Raw genomic sequence first — 12,023 nt, 5'->3', positions numbered from 1 at the left:
AACCTGTCATAAGAATGTGTTTGGTAATATTGAATCAGTCTGAACATATATTTGACATCTACTATATGGTATAATTACAGGAGAACACAACCCTTACCATTCTCCCAGGACTCCCCTTGCTGGGACTCTTGCAGGAGGCTGTACTGAAACTGATTGGCCAGTTCTGTGAGAGGAGAAACAAAGACATGATTAGAGGGTCTGAAAGCTTTGGGGAGGGGGGGGGGGCAGACAGACACTACCTTACATACACAAACACCAGGCCCCACCTACCCCGGGGTTTTGTTCAGCTGGGCACACCACTAGCAAACCGGTTTAAAACTAAATTAGAACAAAAATGTGAGTTTCTTATTTGAAAAGTTGTTGAGGTAGACACTCCCTGTTTCAGTCTGCCTTCGTTCTTTCCGTTTGGTGCCTAATCCGAAATGAACACGACCCTGGTGCCTAATCCCAGATGAACAGGACCCTGGTGCCTAATCCCAGATGAACACGACCCTGGTGCCTAATCCCAGACGAACACAACCCTGGTGCCTAATCCCAGACGAACACAAACCTGGTGCCTAATACCAGACGAACACAACCCTGGTGCCTAATCCCAGATGAACACAACCCTGGTGCCTAATCCCAGATGAACACGACTTTAGTGCCTAATCCCAGATGAACACGATGTTAGTGCCTAATCCCATTATGAACATGATGTTAGTGCCTAATCCCATTATGAACATGATGTTAGTGCCTAATCCCATTATGAACATGACTTTAGTGCCTAATCCCAGACGAACACGACCCTGGTGCCTAATCCCAGACGAACACAACCCTGGTGCCTAATCCCAGATGAACACAACCCTGGTGCCTAATCCCAGACGAACACAACCCTGGTGCCTAATGCCAGACGAACACAACCCTGGTGCCTAATCCCAGACGAACACAACCCTGGTGCCTAATCCCAGACGAACACAACCCTGGTGCTGCCTGTGTTCTGTCATCCATTCCCTAGCCTGCCTGTCTGTCTGCTACTGTATGTAGGTACACTTCTAGCCAGGACAGCGTTTTCAGCAGCCTCTCCCACTGGGCTGTGTATTAATATGTGAATCACAGGATGGGCCCTCAGACCCTCACTTAGGATCACTGAACAGGCTTAATTAGCCATATCTCTGGGCCTGGCCTTCAGAACCTATTGTTAAGAATCTGACCACCGGTCCCATTCTCTATCCTGCCTGCCAGCCAGCCTGCCTGCCTGCCTGGGTCAATATTTGGAATGGCGAGGACAGCCCCAGTGCATTAGGGGGGATTAGGGAGGGAGAGAGGGTCAGACCTTAAGAGTTAATTATTGTGTGTGCGTACAAAGAAGCAGAAACCAAGCAGCTCGCCCTTTTAAAACAATCCAACAGCCTTTTTGGAGAGGAACCAAGAATTTATAGCCATGAAACCAGCAGCTCTGCTATAGTAAAGCAGGGGGGGGTGGTTCACCTAAAGCATAGCTCCTGTTTTTCTGGCACCAAGCATAAGAGAACAGACTGGGACAGGCAGAGACTATCGAGACCTGTTCAATAGGAATCGTGGCTGATTAATGAAAATGGCGCCGGAGGAGTTGGCCTTATTTGTAAATTATTTTGTACATAATGTTTCTGCAACCGTATTTTACGGAAGAAAAGAGCTTCTAGATATCAGGACAGCGATCACTCACCTCGGATTAGACTAAGATTTCTTCAACAACAACAACAACAAGCAGGACTCACACGATATTCTCCAAACACCCCACAGGGCAGACATCCCAATTATTCGCAAAAGGAAGCGACGCAGAGGAAGAAGAGCCAGTTGCCTCCTCCGGACCCGCAGAAGGCAACTAGGAAAGCTGCCGTTACTGTCAATATTACTCACCAACGTACAATCATTGGACAATAAACTAAACTAAATAAACAATCACGAATATCCTACCAACGGGACATCAGAAACTGTAATATCCTATATTTCACGGAATCGTGGCTGAATGACGACATGGATATTCAGCTAGCGGGATACACGCTGCACCGGCAGGATAGAACAGCACACTCCGGTAAGACGAGGGGGGGCGGTCTGTGCATATTTGTAAACAACACCTGGTGCACGAAATCTAAGTAAGTCTCTAGATTTTGCTCGCCTGAAGTAGAGTATATTGTGATAAACTGCAGGCCACACCACTTGCCTAGAGAGTTCTCAGCTATACTTTTTGTGGCTGTTTATTTACCACCACAGACAGATGCCTGCACTAAGACCGCACTCAGTCAGCTGTATAAGGAAATAAGCAAACAGGAAACCGCTCACCCAGAGGCGGCGCTCCTAGTGGCCGGAGACTTTAAGGCAGGGAAACTTAAATCAGTTCTACCAAATCTCTATCAACATGTTAAATGTGCAACCAGGGTGAAAAAAATTCTAGATCACCTGTACTCCACACACAGAGACGCGTACAAAGCTCTCCCTCACCCTCCATTTGGTAAATCCAACCATACCTCTATCCTCCTGATTCCTGCTTACAAGCAAAAATTAAAGCAGGAAGCACCAGTGACTTGGTCTATAAAAGAAATGGTCAGATGAAGCAGATGCTAAACTACAGGACTGTTTTGCTAGCACAGACTGGAATATGTTCTGGGATTCTTCCGATGGCATTGAGGAGTACACCACATCAGTCACTGGCTTTATCAATAAGTGCATTGAGGACGTCGTCCCCACAGTGACTGTACGTACATACCCCAACCAGAAGCCATGAATTACAGGCAACATTCACACAGAGCTAAAGGGTAGAGCTGCCGCTTTCAAGGTGCGGGACACTAACCCGGAAACTTACAAGAAATCCCGCTATGCCCTGCGACGAACCATCAAACAGGCAAAGCATCAATGCAGGGCTAAGACTGAATCATACTACACCAGCTCCGACGCTCGTCGGATGTTGCAGGACTTGCAAACTATTACAGACTACAAAGGGATGCACAGCCGCGAGCTGCCCAGTGACATGAGCCTACCAGACGAGCTAAATCAAAGCAGACCACCATAATCCCTGTGTCCAAGAACACGAAGGCAATCTGCCTAAATGACTACAGACCCGTAGCACTCACGTCCGTAGCCATGATGTGCTTTAAAAGGCTGGTAATGGCTCACATCAACACCATTATTCCAGAAACCCTAGACCCACTCCAATTTGCATACCGCCCAAACAGATCCACAGATGATGCAATCTCTATTGCACTCCACACTGCCCTTTCCCACCTGGACAAAAGGAACACCTATGTGAGAATGCTGTTCACCGACTACAGCTCAGCATTCAACACCATAGTACCCTCAAAGCTCATCACCAAGCTGAGGATCCTGGGACTAAACACCTCCCTTTGCAACTGGATCCTGGACTTCCTGACAGGCTGCCCCCAGGTGCTGAGGGTAGGTAGCAACACATCTGCCACGCTGATCCTCAACACTGGAGCTCCCCAGGGGTGCTCAGTCCCCTCCTGTACTCCCTGTTCACCCACGACTGCATGGCCAGGCACGATTCCAACACCATCATTAATTTTTGCTGACGACACAACAGTGGTAGGCCTGATCACTGACAACGTATAGACAGCCTATAGGGAGGAGGTCAAAGACCTGGCCGTGTGGTGCCAGAATAACAACCTATCCCTCAACGTAACCAAGACTAAGAAGATGATTGTGGACTACAGGAAAAGGAGCACCGAGCACGTCCCCATTCTCATCGACGGGGCTGTAGTGGAGCAGGTTGAGAGCTTCAAATTCCTTGGTGTCCACATCAACAACAAACTAGATTGGTCCAAACACACCAAGACAGTGAAGAGGGCACGACAAAGCCTATTCCCCCTCAGGAGACTGAAAAGATTTGGCATGGGTCCTGAGATCCTCAAAAGGTTCTGCAGCTGCAACATCGAGAGCATCCTGACTGGTTGCGTCACTGCCTGGTACAGCAATTGCCCGGCCTCCGACCGCAAGGCACTCCAGAGGGTAGTGGGTAGTGCGTACTGCCCAGTACATCACTGGGGCTGAGCTGCCTGCCATCCAGGACCTCTAAACCAAGCGGTGTCAGAGGAAGGCCCTAAAAATTGTCAAAGACCCCAGCCACCCCAGTCATAGACTGTTCTCTCTACTACCGCATGGCAAGTGGTACCGGAGTGCCAAGTCTAGGACAAAAAGGCTTCTCAACAGTTTTTACCCCCAAGCCATAAGACTCCTGAACATCTAACCAAATGGTTACACAGACTATTTGCATTGTGTGCCTCCCCCCAAACCCTCTTTAACGCTGCTGCTACTCTCTGTTTATCTTATATGTATAGTCACACTTCAACTATACATTCATGTACATACTACCTAAATGGCCCGACCAACCAGTGCTCCCGCACATTGGCTAACCGGGCTATCTGCATTGTGTCCCACCACCCGTCAACCCCTCTTTTTACGTTTCTGATACTCTCTGTTCATCATATATGCACAGTCACTTTAACGATACCTACATGTACATACTACCTCACCTTCTCCTCATATTAATCCACACTACTACAGAGCTCAGCCATGCTAAACAACAGCTTGTCCTCATATTAATCCACACTACTACAGAGCTCAGCCATGCTAAACAACAGCTTCTCCTCATAGTAATCCACACTACTACAGAGCTCAGCCATGCTAAACAGCAGCTTCTCCTCATATTAATCCACACTACTACAGAGCTCAGCCATGCTAAACAACAGCTTCTCCTCATAGTAATCCACACTACTACAGAGCTCAGCCATGCTAAACAACAGCTTGTCCTCATATTAATCCACACTACTACAGAGCTCAGCCATGCTAAACAACAGCTTCTCCTCATAGTAATCCACACTACTACAGAGCTCAGCCATGCTAAACAGCAGCTTCTCCTCATAGTTATCCACACTACTACAGAGCTCAGCCATGCTAAACAACAGCTTCTCCTCATAGTAATCCACACTACTACAGAGCTCAGCCATGCTAAACAGCAGCTTCTCCTCATATTAATCCACACTACTACAGAGCTCAGCCATGCTAAACAACAGCTTCTCCTAATAGTAATCCACACTACTACAGAGCTCAGCCATGCTAAACAACAGCTTCTCCTCATAGTTATCCACACTACTACAGAGCTCAGCCATGCTCAACAGCAGCTTCTCCTCATATTAATCCACACTACTACAGAGCTCAGCCATGCTAAACAACAGCTTCTCCTCATAGTAATCCACACTACTACAGAGCTCAGCCATGCTAAACAGCAGCTTCTCCTCATATTAATCCACACTACTACAGAGCTCAGCCATGCTAAACAACAGCTTCTCCTAATAGTAATCCACACTACTACAGAGCTCAGCCATGCTAAACAACAGCTTCTCCTCATAGTTATCCACACTACTACAGAGCTCAGCCATGCTCAACAGCAGCTTCTCCTCATAGTTATCCACACTACTACAGAGCTCAGCCATGCTAAACAACAGCTTCTCCTCATAGTAATCCACACTACTACAGAGCTCAGCCATGCTAAACAGCAGCTTCTCCTCATAGTTATCCACACTACTACAGAGCTCAGCCATGCTAAACAGCAGCTTCTCCTCATAGTTATCCACACTACTACAGAGCTCAGCCATGCTAAACAACAGCTTCTCCTCATAGTTATCCACACTACTACAGAGCTCAGCCATGCTCAACAGCAGCTTCTCCTCATAGTTATCCACACTACTACAGAGCTCAGCCATGCTAAACAACAGCTTCTCCTCATAGTAATCCACACTACTACAGAGCTCAGCCATGCTAAACAGCAGCTTCTCCTCATATTAATCCACACTACTACAGAGCTCAGCCATGCTAAACAACAGCTTCTCCTCATAGTAATCCACACTACTACAGAGCTCAGCCATGCTAAACAGCAGCTTCTCCTCATATTAATCCACACTACTACAGAGCTCAGCCATGCTAAACAACAGCTTCTCCTCATAGTAATCCACACTACTACAGAGCTCAGCCATGCTCAACAGCAGCTTCTCCTCATAGTTATCCACACTACTACAGAGCTCAGCCATGCTAAACAACAGCTTCTCCTCATAGTTATCCACACTACTACAGAGCTCAGCCATGCTAAACAACAGCTTCTCCTCATAGTTATCCACACTACTACAGAGCTCAGCCATGCTAAACAACAGCTTCTCCTCATAGTAATCCACACTACTACAGAGCTCAGCCATGCTAAACAGCAGCTTCTCCTCATAGTTATCCACACTACTACAGAGCTCAGCCATGCTAAACAGCAGCTTCTCCTCATAGTTATCCACACTACTACAGAGCTCAGCCATGCTAAACAACAGCTTCTCCTCATAGTTATCCACACTACTACAGAGCTCAGCCATGCTAAACAGCAGCTTCTCCTCATATTAATCCACACTACTACAGAGCTCAGCCATGCTAAACAACAGCTTCTCCTAATAGTAATCCACACTACTACAGAGCTCAGCCATGCTAAACAACAGCTTCTCCTCATAGTTATCCACACTACTACAGAGCTCAGCCATGCTCAACAGCAGCTTCTCCTCATAGTTATCCACACTACTACAGAGCTCAGCCATGCTAAACAACAGCTTCTCCTCATAGTAATCCACACTACTACAGAGCTCAGCCATGCTCAACAGCAGCTTCTCCTCATAGTTATCCACACTACTACAGAGCTCAGCCATGCTAAACAACAGCTTCTCCTCATAGTTATCCACACTACTACAGAGCTCAGCCATGCTAAACAACAGCTTCTCCTCATAGTAATCCACACTACTACAGAGCTCAGCCATGCTAAACAGCAGCTTCTCATCATAGTTATCCACACTACTACAGAGCTCAGCCATGCTAAACAACAGCTTCTCCTAATAGTAATCCACACTACTACAGAGCTCAGCCATGCTAAACAACAGCTTCTCCTCATAGTTATCCACACTACTACAGAGCTCAGCCATGCTCAACAGCAGCTTCTCCTCATAGTTATCCACACTACTACAGAGCTCAGCCATGCTAAACAACAGCTTCTCCTCATAGTAATCCACACTACTACAGAGCTCAGCCATGCTAAACAGCAGCTTCTCCTCATATTAATCCACACTACTACAGAGCTCAGCCATGCTAAACAACAGCTTCTCCTCATAGTTATCCACACTACTACAGAGCTCAGCCATGCTAAACAACAGCTTCTCCTCATAGTTATCCACACTACTACAGAGCTCAGCCATGCTAAACAACAGCTTCTCCTCATAGTAATCCACACTACTACAGAGCTCAGCCATGCTAAACAGCAGCTTCTCCTCATAGTTATCCACACTACTACAGAGCTCAGCCATGCTAAACAGCAGCTTCTCCTCATAGTTATCCACACTACTACAGAGCTCAGCCATGCTAAACAACAGCTTCTCCTCATAGTTATCCACACTACTACAGAGCTCAGCCATGCTCAACAGCAGCTTCTCCTCATAGTTATCCACACTACTACAGAGCTCAGCCATGCTAAACAACAGCTTCTCCTCATAGTAATCCACACTACTACAGAGCTCAGCCATGCTAAACAGCAGCTTCTCCTCATATTAATCCACACTACTACAGAGCTCAGCCATGCTAAACAACAGCTTCTCCTAATAGTAATCCACACTACTACAGAGCTCAGCCATGCTAAACAACAGCTTCTCCTCATAGTTATCCACACTACTACAGAGCTCAGCCATGCTCAACAGCAGCTTCTCCTCATAGTTATCCACACTACTACAGAGCTCAGCCATGCTAAACAACAGCTTCTCCTCATAGTTATCCACACTACTACAGAGCTCAGCCATGCTAAACAACAGCTTCTCCTCATAGTAATCCACACTACTACAGAGCTCAGCCATGCTAAACAACAGCTTCTCCTCATAGTAATCCACACTACTACAGAGCTCAGCCATGCTCAACAGCAGCTTCTCCTCATAGTAATCCACACTACTATAGAGCTCAGCCATGCTAAACAACAGCTTCTCCTCATAGTAATCCACACTACTACAGAGCTCAGCCATGCTAAACAGCAGCTTCTCCTCATAGTTATCCACACTACTACAGAGCTCAGCCATGCTAAACAGCAGCTTCTCCTCATATTAATCCACACTACTACAGAGCTCAGCCATGCTAAACAGCAGCTTCTCCTCATAGTAATCCACACTACTACAGAGCTCAGCCATGCTAAACAGCAGCTTCTCCTCATAGTAATCCACACTACTACAGAGCTCAGCCATGCTAAACAACAGCTTCTCCTCATAGTAATCCACACTACTACAGAGCTCAGCCATGCTAAACAGCAGCTTCTCCTCATAGTTATCCACACTACTACAGAGCTCAGCCATGCTAAACAACAGCTTCTCCTCATAGTAATCCACACTACTACAGAGCTCAGCCACGCTAAACAGCAGCTTCTCCTCATAGTTATCCACACTACTACAGAGCTCAGCCATGCTAAACAGCAGCTTCTCCTCATAGTTATCCACACTACTACAGAGCTCAGCCATGCTAAACAACAGCTTCTCCTCATAGTTATCCACACTACTACAGAGCTCAGCCATGCTAAACAGCAGCTTCTCCTCATAGTTATCCACACTCCTACATACAGTTCACTTATACTTCAGGAATTTTTCTCCGATTGGCTGAAGAGACGGAGAGAACGGGAGATGTCGAAGTGCCAAATTAGGGAATGATGTTGTCGCATTAATGATGAAACACACGTTACTGGAACACCCCTCTCTACATTAAAGTGGTTCAGGAACATGAGCTCAGATCAGTTGTGTTTAAAGAAGCCCAAAGAAGAATGCTTCCCCTGCATTAGGAGTGAACTCCCTCCCACTTAATACATCATATCATTCCATACAGCACACTGCTTAATGGGGGAAGAGTTGGGACTGCGTGTGTGTGTGTGTGTGTGTGTGTGTGTGTGTGTGTGTGTGTGTGTGTGTGTGTGTGTGTGTGTGTGTGTGTGTGTGTGTGTGTGTGTGTGTGTGTGTGTGTGTGTGTGACAGGCTCATAGACTTAGAGATTACCCAGGGTTTCTGTGGTATGGGGCGGCAGGGCGAGAAGAGAAGTGGGCCGGCTTAAAAACGCTGTCCATAATCATATATGAATGCATTCACTTCGGATCAGACCTGGGTTCAAATACTATTTGAAATCTTTCAAACCCTTTGAACGTTATCTCAAGCCTGCCTGAAGTGCCAGATGCGCAGGTTTTTCAGTTTTAGGATTATTATGTTGGTCCATTAAACCAGGCAAGCTCAATTGAGCACAGATAAAGTATTTGAAATCATTTCAACTAGTTTCTGAACTGCTCTGGGTATTGTCACTCTCTCTAGCCACTCTCTCTCTAGTCACTCTCTCTCTAGTCACTCTCTCTCTCTAGTCACTCTCTCTCTAGTCACTCTCTCTCTAGTCACTCTCTCTGCCATCCATAGCTGAGAGGCTGACTAGGCCAAGCTGCCATGTCCAGTCAGTGTTAGACCAGTTAGATAGCTACTGTACTCTCTCTATGACTGTGGAACAGAGCTGAACTCTGAACTAACTCAGACTTCTACAAACTCTAAATGCCATGACTAGAGGCATGGTCGTCATACCATGTCAGTCTAGGAACTAGAAACAAAATGCTCGGATGTACACAGGCCTGAGGTTTTGTCATCTAAAGAAATTATGGTTGTTTATGTGTTATGTCTATGGGGGGGATTGAGTGCAGTGCAGTTTAACAATAAAGTTGTATTGTATATAGAGGTCGACCAATTATGATTTTTCAACGCTGATACCGATACCGATTATTGGAGGACCAAAAATAGCTGATACCGATTAATTGGCCAATTTAAAAAATGTATTTGTAATAATAACATTTACAACAATACTGAATGAACACTTATTTTAACTTAATAAAATACATCAATAAAATCAATTTCGCCTCAAATAAAACGAAACATGTTCAATTTGGTATAAATAATGCAAAAACAAAGTGTTGGAGAAGAAAGTAAAACTGCAATATGTGCCATGTAAGAAAGCTAATGTTTCAGTTCCTTGCTCAGAACATGAGAACATATGAAAGCTGGTGGTTCTTTTTAACATGAGTCTTCAATATTCTCAGGTAAGAAGGTTTAGGTTGTAGTTATTATAGGAATTATAGGACTATTTCCCTCTATACCATTTGTATTTCATATACCTTTGACTATTGGATGTTCTTATAGGCACTTTAGTATTGCCAGTGTAACGTCCCTCTCCTCACCCCTACCTGGGCTCGAACCAGGAACACATCGACAACAGCCACCCTCGAAGCATTGCTCCACAAAATCTGCAGGGGAATAACTACTCCAAGGGAAACAACTACTCCAAGTCTCAAAGCGAGTGACGTTTGAAACGCTATTAGCGCGCACCCCGCTAACTTGCTAGCCATTTCACATCGGTTACACCAGCCTAATCTCGGGAGTTGATAGGCTTGAAGTCATAAACAGCGCAATGCTTGAAGCACAGCGACGCGCTGCTGGCAAAACACACTAAAGTGCTGTTTGAATGATGCTTACAAGCCTGCTGGTGCCTACCATCGCTCAGTCAGACTGCTCTATCAAATCATAGACTTAATTATAACATAATAACACAAAGAAATACGAGCCTTGGGTCATTAATATGGTCGAATCCGGAAACTATCATCTCAAAAACAAAACGTTTATTCTTTCAGTGAAATACGGAACCGTTCCGTATTTTATCTAATGGGTGGAATCCATAAATCTAAATATTCCTGTTACATTGCACAACCATCAATGTCATGTCATAATTACATCAAATTCTGGCAAATTAGGCGGCCTAAATTGTTGCATATACACCGACTCTGCGTGCAATGAACGCAAGAGAAGTGACACAATTTCACCTGGTTAATATTGCCTGCTAACCTGGATTTATTTTAGCAAAATATGCAGGTTTAAAAATATATACTTTTCTATTGATAAAAAAAAAAATATATATGCTTATGGTTAGGTACACGTTGGAGCAACGACAGTCCTTTTTCACGAATACGCACTGAATCGATTATATGCAACGCAGGACACGCTAGATAATATCTAGTAATATCATCAACCATGTGTAGTTAACTAGTGATTATGATTGATTGATTTTTATAAGATAAGTTTAATGCTAGCTAGCAACTTACCTTGGCTTACTGCATTCGCGTAACAGGCAGGCTCCTCGTGGAGTACAATGTAATCAGGTGGTTAGAGCGTTGGACTAGTTAACTGTAAGGTTGCAAAATTGAATCCCCAAGCTGACAAGGTGAAAATCTGTCATTCTGCCCCTGAACAAGGCAGTTAACCCACCGTTCCTAGGCCGTCATTGAAAATAAGAATGTGTTCTTAACTGATTTGCCTAGTTAAATAAAGAATAAATAAAGAATAAAATATTTTTTTTAAGAATCGGTGTCCAAAAATACCGATTTCCGATTGTTATGAAAACTTGAAATCGGCCCTAATTAAATCGGCCATTCCGATTAATCGGTGGACCTATAATTGTATCAAACTGTTGGTCTGATCATTGGCTACCTAAAGATCTGCTGGTGTGAGTGAGTAAGAGGAGGGTGAGGTGACGTACCGGCGTTCTCAGAGAGGAAGGAGAAGTCCTCCCTGGGGTAGGAGGCTGAGGGCTGGACGAACATCCCCTCGTCAAACCCTTCTTCCGACTCCGGTGGGATGTTGTAGACGAACCGCCGGGTGATCTGTTTTTTCCTCCGCCCGCTCCCCAGGTCCGCCTTCTGATTTTCCCGCTTCACCGCCACCGGCCCGCCCGCCGCCGCACCGGGAGCCGGCTCGTTCCAGACGAACACCGGCCCCGGAACGCTCGGAGGCTCGTTCTCAGCCGACTCGGACGAGTTCTCACAGCCCCAGCCGGAGCTCCCCAGAGCGCAACCCTCTCCCGCAGATACCATCACATCACTGGGCTCCTCCTTCACGCTGCCTCCCCCTACCTGATCCCCATTGTTGACA

At 45.7% G+C, this 12,023-nt stretch overlaps 1 protein-coding gene across 1 annotated transcript in view; it reads right to left on the bottom strand.

Annotated features, from left to right (window-relative positions):
- LOC135549572 (zinc finger and BTB domain-containing protein 10-like) overlaps nt 1-12,023 on the bottom strand; it is a 29,613-nt gene that overhangs the window by 8,452 nt on the left and 9,138 nt on the right. Inside the window, exons 2-3 of the mRNA XM_064979651.1 lie at nt 11,632-12,023; nt 98-163 (exon numbers count right to left, since the gene is read on the bottom strand). The exon at nt 11,632-12,023 is cut by the window's right edge and continues 656 nt beyond it. Of these exons, the coding sequence (XP_064835723.1) occupies nt 98-163; nt 11,632-12,023 (458 nt within the window). The remainder of the gene's footprint in view (nt 1-97; nt 164-11,631) is intronic.

This window comes from Oncorhynchus masou, chromosome 12, assembly GCF_036934945.1.
Source record: "Oncorhynchus masou masou isolate Uvic2021 chromosome 12, UVic_Omas_1.1, whole genome shotgun sequence".
In the NCBI taxonomy this organism is placed as follows: domain Eukaryota; kingdom Metazoa; phylum Chordata; class Actinopteri; order Salmoniformes; family Salmonidae; genus Oncorhynchus; species Oncorhynchus masou.
The sequence above is the reverse complement of the archived record's forward strand: the minus strand, read 5'-3'. Positions and strand labels throughout refer to the sequence as shown.